At 44.4% G+C, this 23667-nt stretch overlaps 2 protein-coding genes across 3 annotated transcripts in view; one reads left to right on the forward strand and one right to left on the reverse strand.

Moving 5' to 3' along the window:
- Window positions 1-26: 26 nt before the first annotated feature.
- Window positions 27-3417, forward strand: SPATA46 (spermatogenesis associated 46). Its single transcript, XM_020988629.2, has 5 exons — window positions 27-99; window positions 940-1019; window positions 2102-2215; window positions 2882-3018; window positions 3112-3417. The coding sequence occupies exons 1-5, from the start codon at window positions 56-58 to the stop codon at window positions 3415-3417; spliced, it is 681 nt and encodes a 226-aa protein (XP_020844288.2). The 5' UTR covers window positions 27-55.
- A 5834-nt stretch (window positions 3418-9251) lies between these two features.
- The window catches only part of NOS1AP (nitric oxide synthase 1 adaptor protein), a 364850-nt gene continuing 350434 nt past the window's right edge, over window positions 9252-23667 (reverse strand). For both annotated transcript variants that reach the window (XM_020988623.2, XM_020988624.2), the window contains exons 9-10: window positions 15867-16032; window positions 9252-13337 (exon numbers count right to left, since the gene is read on the reverse strand). In XM_020988623.2, the coding sequence (XP_020844282.2) occupies window positions 12928-13337; window positions 15867-16032 (576 nt within the window). In that variant the 3' untranslated portion in view covers window positions 9252-12927. The remainder of the gene's footprint in view (window positions 13338-15866; window positions 16033-23667) is intronic.

The following is a 23667-nucleotide window of genomic DNA, read 5'->3' on the forward strand; positions in this document are numbered from 1 at the left end:
GGCCACGCGAGGGCTGGGACCTCCCCCTCAACTCCGTTATTCTTTTCACTATACAATGATGCCTCAAATGACAGTGTTAAGACAGTCCAAGTTTCCAAGGTAAGCCACAACTATTATTTCCACTACAGCTGCTTCTAGCAAACTGGGGCATTTATTATATTACACACTCCTATGATCTCAGTGAAGGAATGGTATTAACGTTCCTATTTCCCTCACTGCCCCCTCACTGGTTAGGCACGTTGAAGAAATACAGAAAGAAAGCCTAATTCTCCTTCTCTCTCCTACTCCGCTTTCTCCTCTCCCTACAGGCAAGTCCACACACTTTCCCGCATGCCCCAGACACTTACAGCTTTACCAGGCCCTTCTCAGTAAGGACCGTGATTCTTCCAAATGATGTCTTCCCCTCCTATATTACTTAGTGTACTGCCACACATCCTAATGGAAGACCGTGGCAACAAAGATAGCCTGGACCAGGGTGCTCGATTTTATTTTTATTTTTTGAGGGTAGGGAGGCGACAAGGGAATTAATAAGGAAAAACACATTTTTAGGGCCGAGGGAGAAGGCATGGAAGTGACCAGAGAAAGAAGAACATAGGAGGGCACCAAGGCCCTATAGAGCCAATGTTACCATGATTCTTATTCTTCCTTGGGTGATACCCAGGCCAGATACAATGTATGTAAAAGTTACTTAGGAACAGTAGGATCAAGTGAAATAATACAAATTTAGAGTTAGCCTAAGGAAAGTGGGGATGGAAGCCTTTCCTTGGCTAGCAACTGGGGAAGCTGTGCCAGCAAGTGGAATTACGTGCCCTTCTTATGATGTCAAACGATCTCAGAATGTTTATCACCTGGACAACACAACTAGCATCTAAGGAGGAAGAGAAAGACATCTCCATAACTTACCAAGAGTCAGAACATGGAGAACTTCTCTCTCCTTAGCATTTCAGGACCACGGACCTCTTCCTCTGCCATGAATACTTTTCCTGATATTACATCCTCTCGAGCTACCAGCTTACCAGGTAAACTATGGGTGAAGCTGGGAATCATGAGTTTAATCTTCCTTTGGAGTATCTCATTAGCCCCACCAGCTGATGTACAGGACCAGAAACTCAAATTCAAAAGGGTCCAATTATTTATTCTTCTAGATGGGTGGTGGGTAAGGATACTTACCATCATGGCAAGTACCAAGTGGTTAATGTTGTTTTTGCTTCTGTAGCCGGGGTAACCAAAACATATCCTGTCAATTTTCTGTGGATTTTTTTACCCCTTTAGTCTGTATTGATTTCCAAGACAATACATATATTTTCTTAGAATGTTTTGCCACTCTAATCATCATGGTATGCTCTGGCTTTGTTTAGATAGATTAGAGGAGAATCTAGCCTTTGAGTTCACCACTGGAATCCTAATGTGAGAAAACTCATTGATATGAACAGAGAAGAATAAGGTTTTGGCAAGCCAATGAGAGGCTTCTTCTTACGTACCCAATTTAAATATATAAACATGTCTACAAGATTGTCATCCAAGATAAAAAACTGCTATTTATCTGGCAAACAAATGTAGATAAGCTTTCTGTTTAAGCTTAATCAACTCTACTGGGTCAGCAAAGTAGAACCCCAGGATACACACCTGAATCCTGATCTCTGGTCATCTTTATTACTATGTGTGAGGTCTTTGGGTCAGAAATTTATCCTTAACACTGTAGAAGGGGTCCTCTATGACACACTATGGAATCTGTGGTTGTAACTCTCCACAATAGACACTAAACTCAGGAAAACTTAAAACCCCACAGTAGAGAGGGCCACACACATGACAAAATACAAGAGAGGATAGAATAGGCAGAACAATGAAGTTGTCTCCTTTACCCATCTTGCTCTTTCCTGTATCTCAATGAAATGGTCCCATTCAGAACTCTCCTAGAAAGTCATTTGGAGTGGCCCTGCCTCACTGCACTGCATGTTCATGGTGTCATCTCAGTCCCTGGAGGTCATTTGGCAAAGACAAGAACAAAGAGCCAAAGCAGAATCTTCCCCAAATCCCGTCGGAAGTCCCAGAAGGGCAACTCTCTCTTTAGCTCACCCGAGTGTTTCCTTCTGTCACTCAGACATCTCAAAGACTCCTGTACCTGGTAAGGTGCCCAGCCCCGCTCAGGTCCTGCCACCCCAGTACCAATGCAGTGCTCTTCGACATGGGGTACATAACACAGTGTTCTCAGCAGGTGAGGTCTTCCCCAACTGTATGTGTGTTCACATAGGTACAGCTATGTAGATGCATGTATCTATATATACATTTATGTCTGTGAAATTGGAATGAGGGGGCTGCTCCCTTAGGTAATGGGTGTCGAGAAGCTTTGTGACCACATGCCATGTTTTCTGCTTGCATTTCTTCATCTAATCCTCTTTTCTTTAAAGCACCACCCCTTGAATCTCAGGGAGCAGGGCAAAGGGAAAAGGTCAGAGAGGGAGGAAAAATTAATTGGTCATGAATGTAAACATTGCTAATGTAAATGCTGAACATGAGATCCCCATTCCAGTCTGCCTTCTGGGTGGTCTCTCTGTGTCTGGCCTCAGGGGAAGGGCTATCTCCAGGGAAAGACTATCTCAGGAAGCAACAAGATTTGGTCAGGTAACACCAAACTTTCAAGATCATTTGCCCAAGATTGTAGCTATTTTGCCCCACAGATTGAAATGCTGTAAGACTTAACCTATCTAAAAGAAAAAAAAAAGGTTGACTGCCTTAGATTGCTCTCCCAACTCCACCAATGCTTCTCAGACATCCAACTCACTTCCTCTCCTGGGGACACTCAGCCCCCAACTTTACCAAGCCCAGAGAGATTCCCCAAGCACCAGAGGCTTAGAGTCAGCTCTTTTCTTCCCTTAAATAGACTGTGCCCTGGGGGACACGCCAGGCACTGAACAGCTGAGGCAGAATTGTACCATCTACCGGCCTTGGTGCTCCCCTTATAGCTACTTTGTGTGCAGAGATAAAGAAAGTCAGTTGAAGACCTACAGCTTCTCAGAGGTACAATGGGATGAGGGCAGGGAGGGCAGGGGGGACACTGGCCAGCCTGAGGATGTGGCCAACAGCATCTGCTCTTTCTCCTCCTCCCTGGAGAATGCCTGTCCCTGGGAAACCACCAAGAAACCAAGAACAGGCTTGGACTCCAAGGACTACATCACATCCCAGGACATCCTGACAGCTTCCAAGTGGCATCCCACCCAGCAGAATGGCTACAAATGTGTGGCGTGCTGCCGCGTGTACCCTACGCTGCACTCCTTGAAAACTCACATCAAAGAGGGGTTCAGTGAAGGCTTCAGTTGCAAGGTGTACTACAGAAAACTCAAAAGTCTTTGGGGAAAGGAGCAGAAGGCATGGCCAGGAGACGGGGTAATTACCAGTAGCTGCCAGACTTTCAAGTAGACTTCCAGCAGCCCATTAGAAAGGACCAAAGGAAAATACAGGGGGTTGAAAACCATGTTATGTCTAAAGAAGTGAGAATAAATCAAAGTATTAGTCACAACCTTGTGCTGAGTCTGAGAGAGTGTCTAACCACATGGCAAATTCTCTGCCCTGATGGTTAGCTTGGGAATAATACATTTGGGTCGATTTGGAACTGGTTGAAAGACTAAGATTTCCAAAGCAGTTATTAATGTGTCAATGTCACATTGGAAGGGGAGGTCTTCAGTGAAGTGCACCAGGAATCTGGGATTCATCCAGGACCTATTTAGGTGGGCATAGACAGAACATGCATCAGATTTGCCGCAGACATAAAGCTGGGAGCAATAGTTAATGTGTTACAGTAACAGCCACATTGGGTGATGACTAACTTTGATAGACAGCTCTTCTCAGCAATGCAAGGATCTAAATCATCTTTAAAGATCTTGTGATGGAAAATTCTATCCACATCCAAAGAAAGAATTATGGAGTTTGAATGCAGATAGACTCATACTATTTGCTATTTTTTTTCTTTCTGTTTTATTCTTTCTGGTGATTCCTCCTATTGGTTCTAATTCTTTATGACATGACTAATGTGAAAATATGTTTAATAGGGGGGAAAAAAAGCAGTTAATGTGTTAGATGACAGAATTGAGACCCAAAGTGCTTTCACCAGGTTAGGACAATGGACCAAACTGAACTAGATGCAATTGAATAGTGGTAAGTGTCAAGTTCTACATTATGAATTTTAAAAATCAGAAACAAGTCCTGTAAAAGAATGCAAAAGAATGCCGAGTGCTTTAGTTACTACAGGCTCAACAGCAGCCAATGGCACTTTATAGAAGTCAAAAAAGTTAATGCAATCTTAAGCTGCAGGAAGAGAGATTTACTGAATGCCCAGAATGGGGGAGGTAGTGGTCTAATCACTATCTGCCTTGCTCAGACCACGTTTCTCCCATTCAGTCCTGGGTGTTTGTGTTTCCTAACCAGATCCACCTAATCTAATGGGGATTCCTGAAGACTTCATGTCTCTTTAGTAACACGGTCACTAGAAGACTGCCTACTTCTCATTCAGGCCCTGTAGTGATTCCTTACAGTCATGGCATGAGGAGAAATACTCAGTTTTCGTGTTTGGGGATCCTGGAGGTAAATGAAAGTCTTAGGACTGAATGCCACCTCCTTACAAGGGGGCACAATCCCACAGATACTTCCTGGAAGACGTAATAATCAGTTGGACTCTGTGTGTGTGTGTGTGTGTGTGTGTGTGTGTATGTTTTCTTTTTTTCTAAGGACACATCTTAAAGCACTTCTTAGAAGAGTGAATGACTTGAGGAGGAGTATAAGCTCACTGAACTGGGAAAGTGAGAAAGCCAAGCAATGGGGTGGGTTGGTATTATTTCATCCCTTACGAACCCCACAAGAGACAAAATTATTCACCCAGTTTGGCCACAATGGGGGAGAGAAGCACAGGGAGGATGGGCCAGGGCAGGCTACCTCTAGGTTGTTTTCTCTCCTGGAGTGGCTTCCCAACACATTATTTCCCCATGGCCTAGAAGAATTTGCCCCCTTTTTAATACGATAAAACTCACCTCAAAAGGACATTTGGTTTTTATCTCCTTTTCCCAGTCCCCCTTGCTGATTCACTTCCTACAATGGTGGCAACCTTCTCCTCGAGGGCCAGGCCCTTCTTTGCAGGGACTGCTATATCTTTCTTTCCCAGGCAGGCTAGCCTAAGGCTGACTACGCATCTTCATTTGACAGTGTCCTAGGATCATAGATCATTTTACAGATAAGGAAAGTGAGGCTCAGGAAGATGAAGTGACCAAGACCACACAAAGAGTCAGTAGCAGCATTTGAACCCAAGTCCCTCAACACCAGAGCCAGTATTCTTTCCAATGTACCATGTTTCTCATGAGATTTTGCATCAAAGGTCAGCCAAGTTTTTCTTGACTATAAAAATCAATGTATATTATGTATGTAAATCCACAAACATGGGTACACGAACAGTAGATAGGGCACCTGGGCCTGGAGTCAGGATGACTTGAGTTCAAATCTAGTCTCAAACACACTAGCTGTGGGACCCTGGGTAAGTCACTGAACCTCTGTTTGCCCCAGTCTCTCCATCAGTAAAATAAGGATAATAATAGTATCTACATTCCAGGGTTTTTGTGAGGATCAAATGAGATAATTATAAAGCACTTAGCACACAGTAGGTGCTATATGAATTATGATGATGATGGTGATGATATACAGACATGCCTGTTTACATGCCTGTGTGTATATGCATGTACATGTACACACACACGCACACACACACACACACACACACACAGAGAAACATACACTAATACTTGACGTTTTCTTATTCTCTCTGACCAACACCTTCCATAAAGGAAGAAGGGGAAGACCTGGACAATACCCCTTTCTCATATCATCCTTGTGGTGTTCAAACAGGGCTCCTTACATCCTGCTCCTGCCACATCCTGGGACAGTGATGAGGGCTCATCCTCAGATTTCCTGAGTCTATTTTATAATTCAAATGTGAGGCCCAGAAGCTAGGCCTGGAGATATCACTTACAGAAAGGACTATAGTGAAGAGCACTGGCCCAGGAGTCAGAGGACATGAATTCAAATCCTGCCCCAAACCCTACTTCTTGTGACACCTTGGGCAAGTCATTTAACTATCCAAGTGTTTCTCTCTTCTCCCTTGGGCTCAAGATCTATGATCCTATGAGCTAGCCCAATGGTTCCCCAAGTGTCAAAACTATTTTCACAATGATAAGATGTCTTAATTTCTTATATGGTAAATATTGGTAGATATAACCCACATAAACAAAAGCCTTTGGTGGGGGATACTCAATAATTTTTAAGAGTGTAAAGGGGTGCTCAGACCAAAAAGTTTTAGAACTGCTAAGCTAACTCATCTCAGGGGGCCACTGTTACTGCTTAGGAGATGCCTAGTAAGAGCGCATTTCCTGATCATAGGGACTAGCTACTGGACCTTGAGAAAATCATTTTTATATTTGCTCTAAATTCAGAATGATTCCTCACCTACATAACTTCCTATCTCTAACTCTCGTTGGTCAAACAACCTTACTTGGTACAGTAATAAGTTAGTGCAGCACTCAGTCATTTACCCTTTAGAAAGGTAAGTTTGAAGAAGTCCCAGTTTTATCATCTGAGAAATGGGGAGAAGAGTACTTGCAGTATCACTGGGTCAGAGACGTACAGAGCCACAGACGGTCAGAGGTCATTTAGTCTAACCCTTAGCTATACAGGGATTTAAAACTAGAAGGGACCTTAGACATCATCTAATTCAAACCTCTCATTTTATAAGTACAGAAAATGATTCCCCAGAAAGGTCAAAAGACTTGCCCAAGGTCACACAAGTACTAAGTAGCAGATGCAAGATTTGTATCCAGGGTCTGTTCTGTTCCTTTAAGCAGATTTTTTTTGGGCTCTGTTTTTATTTTAATTCATTTAATATTGTGACTAATTTTGTGAGCCACCTCGGAGTTCTTTTTTGGCAGCAGGAAGGATACAAATGACAAATAAGTAGATGTCATAGGTTGGCCTGTCCTTCCCTTTGAAGCAGAAACCGTAGTGGTTAATAAGATCTACCCTGTGCTCCTGTCTTCAGGAGAGACAAAGAAAGCAGACACAAGGTCTCCTATTCCACTGGCCTAGTTTCTCTATTGTAGCCTTCAAGATACTCAGTAACTTCTCACTGACACAGTAAACAATCCCTGCTTCCCAAATTAGACTACTATACTTTTAGCAGGAAAGCCCTATTGTGACTTACTTGGGGTTTTTCTTCATCTCTCATTTGTTTTGGGGCCACTTTGATAATGGGGACCGTCATCCTTTCTGGGTTGAGGCATGGTCATTTGTTCCATCTGTACGCACAGTTAGAATTGGCGTGATGTCTGGACTTTTCTGCTGACCGCACGAGAGTGAAGTCAGTAGTTATGGAGTCAACGAGGACCTAGTCCTATGCAAATGCACTGAGTCTGTAGAATTCCTAGAATGACTTGAAATATTGCTTCTAAGCTAAGCCTAAGGACTTTTGTCACTTCTACGAGAACTACTAAGTCTTTTTTGGAAATTAAGCAAATGGTCTCTGCTCTACGAAAACAGATATCCCAATTCCAAGGTAGATGGGGGAGGTATATAACAAAGTTGGGTTTTTTTCTTTTTTAAACACATGGAGGTAACTTTAGACATCTTCTTTAGAACTTTCTGTCTGTTAAAAGGACAACCTTTATCTTTCCCTTTTTTTTTTATTGTTGCTCAAGACATCAAGTTAAGTGTGTCAGTGACGGTGATGAACAGTGTGAGGCTGAGAGTGTCCTGGAGTCATTCACTGTTTTGATCTTTGTCAAATCCGGCCATAGTAGTTAGAGGTCTAACTATGCAGCTGGGTGGGTGCTCATACTCCCCAAATGAGAGCCCTCTGACCATTACCCACATTTCAGCTCTGCAAAATTTAGACTGTAAATGAGCCACCATTAGACTAAAAGTGAGAGGTAATATGATATACTGGCTGGCCTTGATGTCAAGAACTGGGTTCAGTCCCTGTCTCTGAAACATGTCTGCTATCTGAGTCCACAGGCAAGTCAATTCACTTGTCAATTGTCTCCAGGCATCTGGTGCAAGAGTCAAAGGACATGAATTCAAATCCTGCCCCAAATCCTACTACTTGTGACACCTTGGGCAAGTCACTTAATTATCCAAGTGTCTCTCCTCCCCTGGGCTCAAGATCTATGATCCTATTAGCTAGCCCAGTGGTTCCCAAAGTGTGTGGTCCAGGGAACTCTGGGGTCATCAGCAAGATCATCAGTTGACCCCAGGCAACTCACTAAGGCTGTCCTTACAAAGGAGCTCAGAATCAACAACATTAAAAGGAGGTTTTACATTGGAACAGGCTTCCCTTAATTAAATAGCAAATGGGGACTAAGTTCCTTCTTTCCACCAAAAACCCCCAAACACCGAATATTTTAAGGCAATATATGGATGACAGATTAGAGCAGGAAGGAAGGGATCTTAGGTCATTTCAGCCAATCTCCCCATTGTACAGATGTGGTCCTGAGAGAGGTGATTTACCTAAGGTCACACAGTGGGAGACAAAGATAGGAGTACAAAGCCTCTAATTTCAAGGCCTTTCCTATTGTGCTTAGGAACAGATGGGAATAGGTGTTATCATCATTAGTTTAATTACCAGGCTGGAACTATGGACTCAGAAAGCAGCCAAACATTAAAAGAAAGTGTGCCGGTAACAACTGGGAATATTTATTAAAATTGAAATATGATACCCTATGGTTATGTGATATGATTGTGGTCCTGTGGAAAGAGCATTAGTTTTGAAGTCAAAAGACCTGAGTTCATATCTCCACTCTGCCACTGACTGATCTCCCCTGGCTCTGGTTTCCTTATCTTACATGAGAGGCAGGACATCTAAAGTCACTTCTGGTTCTAAGTCAACAATCCAGTTCTGTAGACCTAGGAAATTCATTGCCTTGGCCCACAACATCCCAGAAACTCTGAGGGGCGTGAGAAGGGCAAGGCAAAGGAGGATGGGTTTGCAAAAATGCTTGTGTGTTGATTCCTTGGACTCTGCAAGCTGATTAAGTTGAGCAGCAGATGAGGTGACAGGCTTCCTTCCCTCCCTATACAGATCTATCACTTCTGTTACCCCGAAAAAGAACCACCCCCATAGGAAATGAGTCATTCACCCCACATCTGCCTGGTTTGGGGGAGGAGGTTAAGAAAGGAGGCAGGTAGAGCAGAAGAGTAAGAGATAAGAAGGGACGACAGAAAGAGACTTTAGAAATAAGAAAGGTTTATTTAGCAAAAGCCACTAGACCGGTGACAACATCCAGGGAGTAAGTGCACTTACATGGACAGAATCATTTCCCAGAGAGTTGAGTCAATAGAGTTAATGAAACAACAGTTGTAGGAAGGGAAGAAAGGGGAAAGGATCGGGAGGAGAATAAATGAAACATCAAATCAACCCTCAAGAAAGCAAGATCAGCAGATAGAGAGCAGTAAGGCCAGAGAAGTTTTACAGACAGTGCTGAGATTAGCAGGAATATAATTACACATTTACAATTCCAATGTACAGTCGAGGTGAGCAGAAGCTGCCTTTCCTTCCCTGGCCCCACACACAGCCCCCTGTGCAGTGATGGAGTGGCACATTTTCCTCGGGAGTCAGGGAGTCCACAGCCTCTGATCATCCCTGATAACAGGTGCTTTGCCCACACACACCTGCCTCCCCCCAACTCAGTCCATATCTCCTCCACAAAGTTGCAGAACTGAAGAGTGAAAGAGAAACAAGTTAGCATAGTGAATAGCAGGAAAGGAGAGGGGTTGGGAGGTTGCGTGGGGGACTTCACTGGGACAGGAGGTGTAAGATGCTCCAGTTCTTACCCTGTCTTCCAGCTGAGGGTTGAATGGCTGAGGCCACCTTGATGCATTCTGGCTGTGCCCTCCCCAGCTCTGAATCTAAACACGCTTCCCTTTGGACACACAGTGACTGCCACCCATTCTTCAACATGTGGGCACTCATGTGGCTCATGCAATGTAAGATACCAATACCTGAACAGTTGCCACAAGGAATATCTGGGACTAGCCCAGGTGATGGGAGGAGATAGGATAATGTTGACTGAGCAAAAGGAAGTCGTCCTTGGGTCAAGAGCAAAAATCTAAAACTTTCCTTCTATTAACAAGCTCAACCTCTCAGCCTTTTTAATTCTTCCTTTCATTGAAGCAAAAGGTCCAGACTAGAAGGAAAAAAATTATAGTCAGGCCACCCTTTCCAAGAAAAAATAAGTGTTCCCAATGGGGGTGTTTTAGGGTATAGCCATCACCTGGAACCAAACTCCAATCCCAAATAGTCAGTACCTAGCAACACCAACTCTGGCTTTGCCACTCAACCCAGTTTCAGATCGGTGGGATAACAGTTTTTTGTGGTCTTCCCAACTGGACTGCCAGCAGCATTGGAAGCCAGAGAGGAAGCAGAGGAGCGAAAAGGTCTTGAGGGAGTCAGAAATATCTCTCCATGGAGTGAGATTGGCTCTGAATTTAAAGCCTGGAGGCCACATTCAGTACTAAACCTGCCTGGTTCTTACATCACCTTTACTTTGTTCCATCCCCATTTCCCCTGCCCCCAACTCTTTTCTTTCTACATTCTATTTGGTTTTGCCTTTGTCAGCCTAACTCTTGCCATAGTTGTCCTCTCCATATCATTTGGTCACCTTCTCATTCCATCTCTCTCTCTCTCTCTCTCTCTCTCTCTCTCTCTCTCTCTCTCTCTCTCTCTCTCTCTCTTTATATATATATATATATATATATATATATATATATATATATATATATATATATAATATATATGCATACATACATATTTTCTCTATGTATATACACGTCTATAGTGTATATGTTCATATCTACACATCTACATATATACACCCATGTACACCTTCAAGTACCTTGGGCCCTATAATAGGTTGCCTCCCAGCACAAATTCCTCTTACCTAACAGCACAGCCTGTCCTGTCCGTTCTGTCACTGGCTTCATCTTTAGCTCCTGCTGGCCCACAGCAGGCCACTGGCATTGTCAGATCTCCTCCCTCTCCCTGCAAGGCTCTCTGGTGAGCAAAAACTTATTTCTTTTAAGCTGCCTGTTAACAACACAGTACATTAGGGCTTTGCAAACCAGAGAGGGCAGGACCAAACGACTCAATTTTCTTGTCTTATGGGCTTCTCCTAGAGTGCTCTTCTCCCATTATCAAGTAATTTTACCTAGGCCTAATTCAGTATTTTTAAAAAATACAAATAAGACTAGTTCAGGGACAAGATTAATCAATTAGAATTATCTTGAAACTATAAGAAATGGGATAGAAGGATATTTTGATAGAATATAAGGGCAGAACCAACAGACAATGGAAATTTTGTTCTTGGGTCCTTCCCATATACATGGGGAAGTTGGGCAGTCTTCAGGAGCACACATAAATGTCACACACAAACATTGACTATTTCCAATTAAATTGCATCTGGTATGGTAATCTCTGGAGAGAAATATGGTAAAGCTGTATGATTTTTTTTTTGTCCCATGATTTGGACCATTTGGTCCAGAAGAAAATGTAGCAGTTATATGGAGGATGGGGACAGGTAGAACATTCCTTTTCCTAATTTACAAAGGAAACTTAAGGTTGAAACATATGATTTGGGAACAAAACATCCTTCTTGGTGACCAATCCCTTCAACAATCCTTGACCTCTGGGCCTATAGTTTTGCCCTCCAAGATGGAGGACAGAGTTAATTCCCTCAGGAAACACTGATGGAATCCAATAAACCCCAGTTTTCCTTCAGGCATTTTCTAAATTCCCATTAAGAATAACCAGCTGCTGTTTCACTGGACAGAGAGAACGGGAGCTTTTTCTAAAGGCTCCTCTACTAGTCTTTTACCATATCCGTATCTTTGAGGTGCTGGATTGATCACTCAGCTATTCTAGACAGGTGTGCATATGGACAATGGTGATGCGGCTAACAATTCCTGACTCAAGTGGGAGAGGGCCCATTTGGGACTCCCGTTGGTCAAAGCCCTTCCCAGCTACCAGTCAGTGTCCCTTTAACAAACTGAAAAAGCCCTACAAAACTGCATGGGGAAGGGAGGAGATAGGAAGAAAGGCTGAAGTCCCCTGAAACTCTGAGGACATGGCTTCTGTTGGCAGGACCTGTAAGTGTCCGGGCCACTTTCCCACCATAATTTTGATGGTCATTACCTTTTATAAAGGGGAAAAGAGGAATCCCATACCCAAAGAAAGGACCAATCATATTTTTCCATGACTCTTTCACCTCTCTGTGGGCTTCAAAGGATTACATAAACCAAGATGGCTGGTCCTGTAGGGGACATGCCACTTCCATATTTCCACTAAGGAATAAAATTCCCTGCCTCTGTTTCTAGCACACTCAGCCCTGTCATGCCTAGCACTGGCTCTACTTTCAATGAAGACAAAGTTAGGCATTGGGTGACAGGCCTGATCTAGGAGAGGTATCTAAGAAGATACTCCATCAGGTAGCATCCCCCCAACAGGGAGTACAGGAAGAGGAGGGGGCTGTTGTAACCTCATGGAATTATCAGCCAAATCTTTATGACACAGAAGTCCTTCCTGCATAGGCCTGGCAGGTCTGGAGAGGGCAAACCTCTAAAGGGATATAATGGGGCCCAGAAAGCCATGTTTGACATTGGGAATTATACCCTTTTCTTTTCTTTCCTACTTTCCCAAATTAAAACCCTAAAACCTTTTGGGAAACCTCAAGCTTCTCTAGGCCCCACTCACCACCCCACTGGGCCAAGAAAGATGTTGCCCAGGCTGGTGGTGCTCCCAGTCTCCCTGCTACCACAGGCCATGGAGATGATGCCCTCCCCACATTGTCTCTGCTGCCCTTCATCCCCAGAAGCCTAGTTGCCGCTGCCACCGCCTCCTACAGGCACCTACACTGCAATCTCATCGTCCAGGCTATCCCCCAGCTCCTGCCTCTGCAGGACATTCAGCAGGCGGGGAGGCTCCTCCTGAGACCAGGAGTCACGCTCCTCACTCTCGTCCGTGTTAGACTCATATTCCGAGGCGATGCCTGACTCCCGGAACTTGATGAGCTCCAAGCTGCCCAGGAGAGGCTCTCCCCCTGATGGGGTGTCCCCAGGTGGCAGGAAATGAAAACACTCCAGCTTCACCAAACAGTCGCGCCTACCTAAGGGACTGCCCACCGAGTGGGCGAAGTCAGCAGAGCTGGGGCCTAGCAGGGGCAGGTGGAGGTCCTCGGACTTGGGGGTTGTGGGGTCGCAGAGCACGGGAAGGACGCCAGAGCGAAAGGTGATTTCCAGCAAGCTGTCTTGGGAACCCACTGGTGAAAGAGAGAAGAGCAAGAAGAGATTGGAGGTTAAACAAGTTATAGGCCAGAAATGCTACCATGCACCTCTGGGCCTGAAGGGCTGAGCTTTTATAGGCACTAAAAAGATCACCCTGGGAGGAAAAGTCATCCTGGGCAGTGTGCTACAATGAAGAGAGCGCAGGCTCTAGGGTTGCAAGACCTAGGTTTAAATTCTGCCTCTGACACTGTGCAATCTTGGGCAAGTTACATTTTCCCTCTCTGAGCCTCAGTTTCCACAACTGTAAAAAGAGGGGGTTGGACTCTATGTGCCCAAGGTCCCTTCTAACTCTAGACAGGATCTTAGGATCCATGGACCACATCCACCAGAATACTGTTTCTCAATCCAAATTATATTGGTCTTAAAAACAAAAGGCTGAATTCTCTACTTTTGGTCACTTAGCTGACTTTCATCTAGGGACTCAAAGTAGGGAGTCTGAGGAGCTAGAGAAAAGGAGGGATCTGGGAGTGGGAGAATCCCAACACAGACTTGGATAGTAAGAAGTTTCTAGCCCAGTAGAAATCTGCCAGACCACTGGAGCATAATGGAGAGAGAGAGTCTTAGAGTCAGGATGACCTGGGCTCAGGTCCTGCTACTGACCAAGAGAAAGTCACAAGCTCTCAGTGCCCTTTGCAATGCTCTTAGACTGTTAAGTTATAGAAGAAGTGCCCAGCTCTCTATCAGTGGAGGGAAGTTTCGCACTGGGAGCACTGTACTCCAATGAAACCAGAATTCCATCTGTCAAAGGCTGTGGATTGGGAAATGCTATCCTAGAGACACAAGCCATGTAAGTTTCTGTTGTCCCCTTATCCTTCTAACACCAAAAGGACCTATGAGACAGCAAACCCTCAGTATACATGGCTCATCAGTCAACTCAAACCTCTTTGCTAATCACAATCACAGTTTAGAAGGTCAGTAAGGTTGGGGGAGAGGGAAATCCATCACAGGAGGTGGGAAACAGAAATTGGGAAATAATCCGAGAATTACTCCATCTAATTTGTGTTTCATCAGGCCTGTGATGGGTTAATTCCTGGGCTGCCTGTGAGCCAGTGGTTAAGGTGGCCTAGACTATAGGAACACCTGATCTTTTTTAAATTTGAAGTTGAGAAGCAATGGAAAGTGTCCTCTACAGCTTCAAGCATGCTACAGGCATTTGGCAATGAATGGTTAGGAACTGGCAGCCCCAAAGTCCCAGCTTCTTTTGATTGCAAGGCAGATGGAGGCTGATTCAATGCCTTGAAATGAGGTTTCTGGTGAGAAAAATCAGTGGGTTCAAAAACCTGCATTAATGTCCAGTACAAAGTCATGGGTATGTTTGGATTAAAAGGAAGGCAAGTGTCTACCAAATAAATCCAGATGGCCCAGTTAAGTGACCCTGGATCACTCTTTTAAAACACAAAAATGGACCTAAGGAAACTTAATCCAGCTCACACCTAGGCAAGGTTAAGGAGATCAAACCCTAATGGAGGAAGTGGAGACATGCCCCTCATATGATCCATCTCATTTTTACAGATGAGGAAGGTCACACAGCTAGTTAGTGTCTAAGGCAGGATCTGAAATCTTGCTAACTCCAAGTCCAGCATTCTAGTCAATATACTATCTAATAAAACATCTGGATTCTAACCCTGCTTTGCCAGTGACTTTCTGTGTGATCCAGGGTACATGGGTTGACTTCTCTCAAACTCAGTTTCCTCATCTTTAGCTGATAGATCCCCTTTCCCTGTCCTCCCAAGGTTTGTAAAGACCAAAGGAGAGAAAATATAAGTGAACTCAAAGTTTCTTCTCACAACAACCTTGAGAAGCAGGTGAGGAAACTGAGGCCCAGTAATACCAGTAATGGGAAAGCTAGGGGGTGTAGTGGATAGAATACTGGGCTGGGAATCAGGAAAACTCATCTTCATAAGTTCAAATCCAGCCTCAGAAACTTACTAGCTGTGTGACCTTGGGCAAGTCACTTAACTTGCCTCAGTTCCTCATCTATAAAATGAGCTGGAGAAGGAAATGGCAAACCACTCCAATATCTTTGCCAAGGAAAACCCCAAATGCAGTCACAGAGTTGGACATGACTGAAACAACTGAATAACGAAGACCAGTAATAAGAGTGGAATGAGGAATTTAAGGCCAAGTCTCTTGACTGTAAGCCCAGGACTCTATTACGCTGCTTTCCTATGCCCTTAATTCACCCTGAGAGTCTGCCTTGTGGCAAAGTCAACATATAAGCAAGCCATCCTAGGGACGTTGGCTCACATCACACATTTCCCACAGCCCCAGCACCCAGGAGGCGTTTCGTAAACACCAGGTTGATCCATGGGGCTGTTAGTTGTTTATTTAGAAAGCAGGGCTGGGTCATGGGGCTGCTTCATTCCCTGCCTTCCTCAGGAGAGGGGTTGCAGAGAGAGATGACATTTGGGCTCTGATGAAGCAGCCCTTAAGGTCTTCTTCCAACCTTGGGCTGGTGAGTGAAAGCAGAGAGTTGAGAGAGGGGCAGTGGAAGGGTCACTTACTGGCATCGTGTCCTGACAGTTTGAGCTCAAGCTCCTGCACTTGTTTGACCAGCAAAGAGATGTGCTGAAGCATGTCCTTGTTCTGCAACAGGAGCTGGTGGACTCGTGCCTGGGCCTCCAGTCGAGCCGCAGCCTCTGCAGCCAACTGGTCCTTGAGTAAGTGAACCTGTGTGGTCAGCAGAGAGAGAGAGAGAGAGAGAGAGAGAGAGAGAGAGAGAGAGAGAGAGAGAGAGAGGGAGGAGGGCTGGTAAGTCAGTCAGTGGGCTGCAGTCCTGGCTCAGTGACAACTCCCTGAGAAAACAGCTGCCCTTCACATTAACTTGTAAGCTTCTAGGAGGCCAGGGCTATTTCACGTCTGTCTTTTATCCTCACAACCTAGTATAGTACCTGGTATACAGTAGACACTCAACAAATGCCTGCTGATTGATTAAACATGACAGAACTTCCCGAACCGTGAGGAATTGGGCTTGGAATCACCCTCCCCAGGGATACCTAGAAATGCCTGGAGTTACATGGCATCTTATACACTACTCTGTGCATCATGGCCAAGGTCTAAGATGACTCAGACCCTTCCTCCAACAAGTATTCCCTGACTGCCACAGGACACTGCAATCTTTCTAATATAGTGCTTAGATCACTGCTCTGTTTTGAAAGTTAGGCCTACCTCTCCAACAAATAGAAAGCTCCCTGAGGGCAGGGACCAAAGACAGCGCTTAACCCAGTTGTCTTACATATAGCAGAGAATTAAACTTTTATCTATTGATTTATAGGCAAAGGGCTCTTCCCATTATACTGGGGCTAATAAAGTAGAAAGGATCCAGAGGACTCACTGTATCATAATAAAAGACATCAAGGAGCATTCCTAATGGCATGGCAGGGAACGAGGGCACTGTCTTTCAGTATTTGAAGGGCTATCTTTTGAAACAGGAATTAGGTTTTTCTGCTTGGGCTTAGAGGGAAGACTGATTTGTTTCAATATAAGGCAGATTTAGGTTCAACAGGTAAGGTGAAGCTTCCTAACAATTAGCAAACACCCAAGGAGAGAATGGGTAGTCTAGAGGAAGGGGAGGTATGTGAGATTTCTTTCCCATGGTGGTGGCGGTTGGGTATCTTTAAGCTGAGCCTGGGTGACCCTTTGGCCAGGATGTTGTTGAAGGTACCATCTTCAGCTGGGTACCTTCCCAGCCAAATGGGTTCATTTACAGGGCACTCAGCTTTTTCCAGGCATTCTGGCAGAATGCAGATGGGGCTTGGGTATTTTGTATGGGTCCTTTGTGGGTATGTGACTGGCTGGGTGGAGCTAACAAACACGGCAGGCCTTGTGCTGTGATGGGGATATGTTTCTGCTCCTCATCAGGGAAGACGGCAGGAAGGATCTCAAGAGGGCCCTGAACAAGGGGAATGAGACCCCTCGATGCCTGTGAAAGTTGAGGGTGAGGGGAGAAAGGAAGGTTTTTGTAGGCAGAGGTAGACATGGGGTGGATGAAGACATGGAGTCAATGCTGGGAAACTGAATGAAGGAAGAAGTCCAAAAGTCAGTTTGAAAGAGGGAATGATTCTCCTTGTGGAGGAAGAGCAATGGTGAAGGGAGCATGAAAAAAAAAAGACAGGAAGAGAAAAGAGAAGGAAGATGAAAATATGGTAGAAACGAGAGGAGTAACAATTTCCCAGAGCAACACAACAGTTCAATAAGTAGATGCCCAGGACTGCTCTAGAGGGAATTAAACCATACATGGTGTTCAGAAGGTTGGTGTACTCTTATAGGGTCACCGATTTTGAACTGGTAGGGACCTTAAAGGTACCTTATTTTATAGACGAGGAAATTGAGGCCCAGAGAGATTAAGGCTTGTCTAGGATCACAGAGCTAGTAAGTGACTGAGGTAGGATTCAAATCCAGATCTTCTTATTACAAATCCAGTAGTAATAGTTGGGATCCACTGACCAAACCATGAGGTGGCTACCAGATCTCTAGCTGAGGTGCCTGGCCTTACTGGGAGGGAAGACAGAGTCTGGAGTCAGGCATCCCAGGCTGACACAAAGTAAGCACTTAAAAGCTTGTTAACTGATAACTGCATGATTCTGGGGAAGTCACTTAATCTCTCAATGCCTCAGGCAGCTCTTCCACTGTAAGTTATCGAGATCTACTGTTGTTCAGTTATTTCAGTCATGTCTGACTCTTCATGATCCTGTTTTGGGGTTTTCTTGGCAAAGATACTGGAGTGGTTAGCCATTTCCTTCTCCAGCTCATTTTGTAGATGAGGAAACTAAGGCAGACAAGGTGAAGTGACTTGCTCAGGGTCACATAGCTAGTAAGAGTCTGAGGCTGGATTTGAACTCAGGAAGATGAGTCTTCCTGACTCCAGGCCCAGCTTTCTATCCACTTTGTCAGCTAGTTGCCCCAAATTAGAGATAGATTGCCTATCTAACTATCAGTTTCCACACTGAGCTTGGTAAGAAATCGCAGGGCTGGACCAAATGGACCAAACTACATTATTTACATGTTTGCCTCTTTCACTGTCTGTCTATCCTGTGGCCTGGCTTTCCCCAAGGGTTCGGGTACCCACTATAAGCTCCTAGAGAAGCTGACTGTCTCAATGCATGGTTGCTCCTCTCCCTTCTCAAACTCAGTGACCTGACCTTGTTCTCAGCTCTTCTGATAAGAATCACTAATATGATTCAGTTTCTACTTTCTACTCTGTCCCTGCAATAGGAAGGTAATGGCAGGAATCTGATGCTACCCTCGCCTTCTGTCCCTCTCTCCTGGCATTTCTAATAAATTGCATTGATATCAGCCAAGACACCTGCTTCACCTTTAAGGATTGACTGCAACATTATCAGTGCAGAGAAGAAGATGGTGAGAGTTGGAATGAGCTGTGGCAAAAAAAAAAAACAAAACAAAAAAACACCGGCCCTTTGGTCTCTGTAAATTAAAGCATGTTGTGAAATCTTAAATAGGATTGGGTAGGGGTAGGGAAAGAAAGAGGTCAGGAGACCTATTCATCCTGGCGAATAGGAGAGTCTGGTACAGTGGGAAGAGCAGTGGATTTACTTGGCTTCAGATCCTAACCCTGTTCCTTAGCAACCCAAGTCTCAGTTTGCTCACCTGTATAATGAGAGGGCTGTACCAGATCACCTCTGGTTACCAGCCAGTTCTCAATTCTGACTCTTTCCTCCTGCCCCAAGGGAAGGAAGCTGACTTGTGGCTCTAATGCCTTTTTTTTTTCTTAGATTCAGTTTCTAATTCTGAGTATGGCCACAGTTCAATCACATCAAGTGAGTAGAACCATGGTGGTGACATACAATTTTTCTGTGTTCACACAAGCCCAATCAGGTAGGAATTGGGAAAAAATAATGAAAAGTTACAGAAATGCAGAAAATCTTGGCTGTGTCACCTTAACTTCTCAGGATCAGACGATTTTTTTAATGTCTCCCTCAGACAGGCAGCTAGGTGGTACAATAGATAGAGCCTGAGACTGAATCAGGAAGACCTGAGTTTCAATCCACTCTCAGATAGTCATTGTTTGTCCCTGGGCAAATCACCTGCTGGCTGTGTGACCAGAGATACTTACTAGCTTTGTGACCTTAGGCAAATCACTTAGCTCTGTTTGCCTCAGTTTCATCATCTGTAAAATGAGTGAGAGTAGGAAAGGGCGACCCATTCTAGTATCTTCCCCAAGGAAACCCCAAATAGGGTCACAAAGAGTCAGATACAACTAAACCACAAGGCACTTAATCTCTGTCTGTCTCAGTTTCCTTAACTGTGAAAGGAATAACAGCACCTACCTCCCAGGGCTGTTGTGAGGATCAAATAAGATATTTGTAAAGCACTTAGCAAAGGATCTGACACATAGGAGGCAATTAATCAATTCTCCCTCCCTCCCTTCCTTTCTCTGACTTTTTATAATCTTTCTGCGAAAGTCACCTCTCTTTCTTCCTCAAACTTCTTCTAGCACTTTGCATTTGTCCCTATTTCATTTTCTCTTGTTATCCCAGTTAGATCAAATGTACATATGGACTATTTGTGTCTGACTGTGGTAGAGCCTTCCAAGCTCATATCGGTCTGATCAGCCACAATTGGACCACTCTACCTTGACTCCAAAACAGTAATGTCAGGTTGATTCTCTTCCAGAAAGGACAACAATCAAGCAACCACTGCTGTTTCTAGATTGCAAACTCCTTGTGGGGAGGGACTGTCTTTTGCCTCTTTTTATATCCCGAGGTCTTAGAGCAGTGCCTGGCACATAGTAGGTGCTTAATAAATGTTGATCAAATTATATGCTTGTCCTTTTCTCCATTAAACTGTAATCTCGTTGGCAAGCAAGACCATGTCACTTTCTTTCCTTTTTGTGGGGAAAGGGGAGAAGAATTGGACCCATGATTTCATCAGTTAAAGAAGTTCCTGGTTTGAGAATATCTGGAACTTGTCCATACAATTTATAATTTTAGAGAGTGGCCTGGGGGCATTGAAAAGTGAGGGGACTCATCCAGGATCAGAGGCCAACTTTGATCTAAGGTCTTCTGGACTTTGAGGCTGACTTTCTATATCCCAGACCACTCTGACTCTCCCTCTCCTTCCATGAATAGGCACTTCATAGGTGACTGGTGAATTGAATAGCACAGTGATAAGTGATGCATTTTCACATTTTGTGAGTGTGAAAGCTAATGCTTAGCCCAAAGACCCAGAGCTAAGGAGCCCAGCCCTCTGTGCAGCTGTCAAAAGTGGCATCAGGCACAGAGCTCCAGCCTGACATTACTATGCTGCACATACCCCATATGGGAGAAAGAAACCAAAGCACAGAATCATCTAGATTTCTCAAAACACCAAGGTCTACCAAAGCTCTGGCTGTGCAAGCTTAAGTCTAGGAATCAAACATTAAACTGGGAAATCAAGAGGCTTTGGTTTTATTAGGTTTTATCCCTAATCTGTTGTCAGTTTTAGCAATTTGTTACAGTTTTCTCACCCATAAAATGGGGACACCATCCCACCATCTTCCTCCTTATCTCATGAGGATGTTCATACAGTTACAGATCTGGAGCTGGAAAGGACCTCATAGGCCCTCTAATCCCACCCACTCATTCTCTTTTAAATAATTGAGGCACAATGAGAATAAGTCCTTGAGGACAAACAGGTAGTATGTGCAACAGGTCAGATTTGAACTCAGATCCTCTGACCTCAGGAAGGTAACCACATTCACAATTATGACTAGATTAATGTCCAACCTCCCATATGGCATGGAAAAACCTGCCTCTCTTTACTATTCTTTTTTCCTTAAGTGTAGACTGGATATAGGGAGAAAGCTTCCTAATAATTAGACCTGTCCAAAAATAAAATTGGCTTCCTTGGGAAAGAGCAGGTTTCCCTTCTACGGAGATCATTAAGCAAAGACTGAATGACCATTTGTTAAGAAAGTTAAAGAAGGAATTTCTATTTATATAGATCATAGATTTAGACCTAGAAGTGACCTGAAAGGCCATCAACTCCAATCCCCTCATAACAGATGAGGAAACTGAGGCACATAGCAAATATGTGCCCAAGACACGATTTGAACCCAGGTATTCTTGACTCCAAATCTGGTGCTCTATCCAACCATATCTACACTCTATCCACCATCTATTCATGCTGCCTCTATTCAGGTTGGACCAGATACCCTTAGAGGTTCCTTTAAATTCTGAGATTTCATCAAATTTCACAAAATTTTGTGATGTTATGACTCACCCAAAGTCATAGAATAATTTTCAGGGTGAGTCAGGAGTTGAATGATAATTTTTGCACTTTGGGTTGTTTTCTCTCCATAAGAGGGCAATGTTCAGAGTCACCCCTTCCCCTTTCCTTGCCCTCTAAGAAAACCCCATCCCCAGAGGAAATACAGACAAACAATCCACTCAATGTTGAGCCTACTTGCCTTGACTCCAGCTCCTCCATCAGAAGTGGGGGCCGAGCCAGGCTGGTGTTCAGGAGTGATAGGCACATGGAAATGGCAGTGGAGGGAACCAGAGCAATTCACCCCGCTCTACCCACCCTCCCCTAAACACACACGCAAATATATAAGCAAAGGCATCAGCCACTAGCAGAGGGGTGCACTACTGCTAGGTCATGCAGAAGGCAGGGGCCACAGGGATGGGGGAGTGGGCATGAGGCTGCTGGAAAAAGCCACTGCCTGCCACGGAACTAAGGAGCCTGGCAAGAACAGTGTGGAAGGGTGCGGCCTTGAGCACGGCCACTCTAAATCTAGCAATGGCGTTCCCTGTCACAAAGCATTAATAACTTGTATATTTGTTTCTGAACAAGCAATAAGACAGGAGAATGTTTTAGTAAAGAATACTGAGTTACAGTAGCTTTCTTCTCATGTTCTAGTCAGGTACTAATCTGTAGACCAAATACAGCCTACTTAACCAGGGCCAATAGCCTGTGGTGTTCAGACTAGTGCCAAGGTGGTATGGAGTCAATCTGTGGTCATGCTGGTGGTGGCTCTGGCTCAAGGCCTAGCCATGTCCGTATCCCTGTCCCCAGAACTTCTGGTTGTACTAGAAGCAGGAAGCTGTGGCAGCCAAGGAATGTTCATGCTGGGTCACAAGAGTGGGCAGAAGGATTTAGAGAAAGTGTTCTTTATTTACATTGAGATCCAACCCAGAAATGACTACAAGAAGTGAGTGAACACATCCTTAACCCACAAACATGGCCCTAGGCCAATATAGGGTGGACCTGGGAGGTCTTGGATCAAATTAGACTCCCAGGCCTATACACTGGAGCAGGGTTAGGGAGACAAAAATCCCCACTAAGCTCTCCTTCTCTCCTCCCTCCCTACTCTGTTCATCCCTCACTCCTAGGCTAGAACCAGACAGGCATATGTGGGCATTATGGTATATAAGGCAGTATGTGTGACTGACTGCTCTTAAGATCTGTGTTTATCATATCTTGTCCTAATCCCAAGATCCCACAGGACTGGTCTGTTTATGAGATACAGGGAGGGTGATGGACCTCCCGTGATAAAAAAAGGAGAAAGAGCTCCATTTTAAAATGTTGAGGTCAGAGTTTCAGCCTTTAGAAAACTGAGGAAAGTTAATATCTTAATTAACTGAGATAGAAACCTTGAAATCTGGCACAGAATGAGTACACCTAAAAAACTAACCCAATATGAATGCCTAGCACTGAAAACTGAAACCAATTCCACTCATGAAGATATCCCAAGCATACTGAATTTGAGCTGTCTTGAATTAACAACTAAATAATTCTCTCCCTCTTCTCTCTCTTTCCCTCTCTCTGGGTGGCAGTTGGCCAAGATAGGGACACTCTAACAAACAGAAAGTTTTCACTCCATTATTTCAAATAGGAAATGAAAGCAAATGAGATACAAGTAAAGCACTTTTCATGCCTTGAAGTGCTATGTAAATGCTAGGTCTTTAATGGGAAGCCTGCTTAGCCCTAGGTCTACAGAGCCTGTGAGCTGACAGTGACTCATTCCACGGGCACAAAGACTGCAATGCCATTCTTAGGCAGAAAACAAAGAATTAGCCCAAGGTATTCTTGCCTTCCAGGGACCATCTGCACAGAAATAGGAGCAGGGGACACCTGATGTCTTTTGGGTGTTCATTCCTGTCCTCCATTGGAAATGCCAATAGTGCCTCACCAGTGTCTGTGCTGATCTGAAAGGGCATCTCAAGAGATCAAGCTAAGCAAACCCAACCCTGGGGAGGGAAGGAGGTCTCTGGAGAAATCTGGAGCTGGGAGAGATCAAGGGGGGTAGGTCAGCCATCACATCTGCTGTCTTCCTCTGAGTCAGGTACTAAGACTGAGAAGTTT

The sequence above is a fragment of the Phascolarctos cinereus genome, unplaced genomic scaffold, assembly GCF_003287225.1.
Source record: "Phascolarctos cinereus isolate Bilbo 61053 unplaced genomic scaffold, phaCin_HiC Scaffold_5;HRSCAF=322, whole genome shotgun sequence".
NCBI lineage: Eukaryota > Metazoa > Chordata > Mammalia > Diprotodontia > Phascolarctidae > Phascolarctos > Phascolarctos cinereus.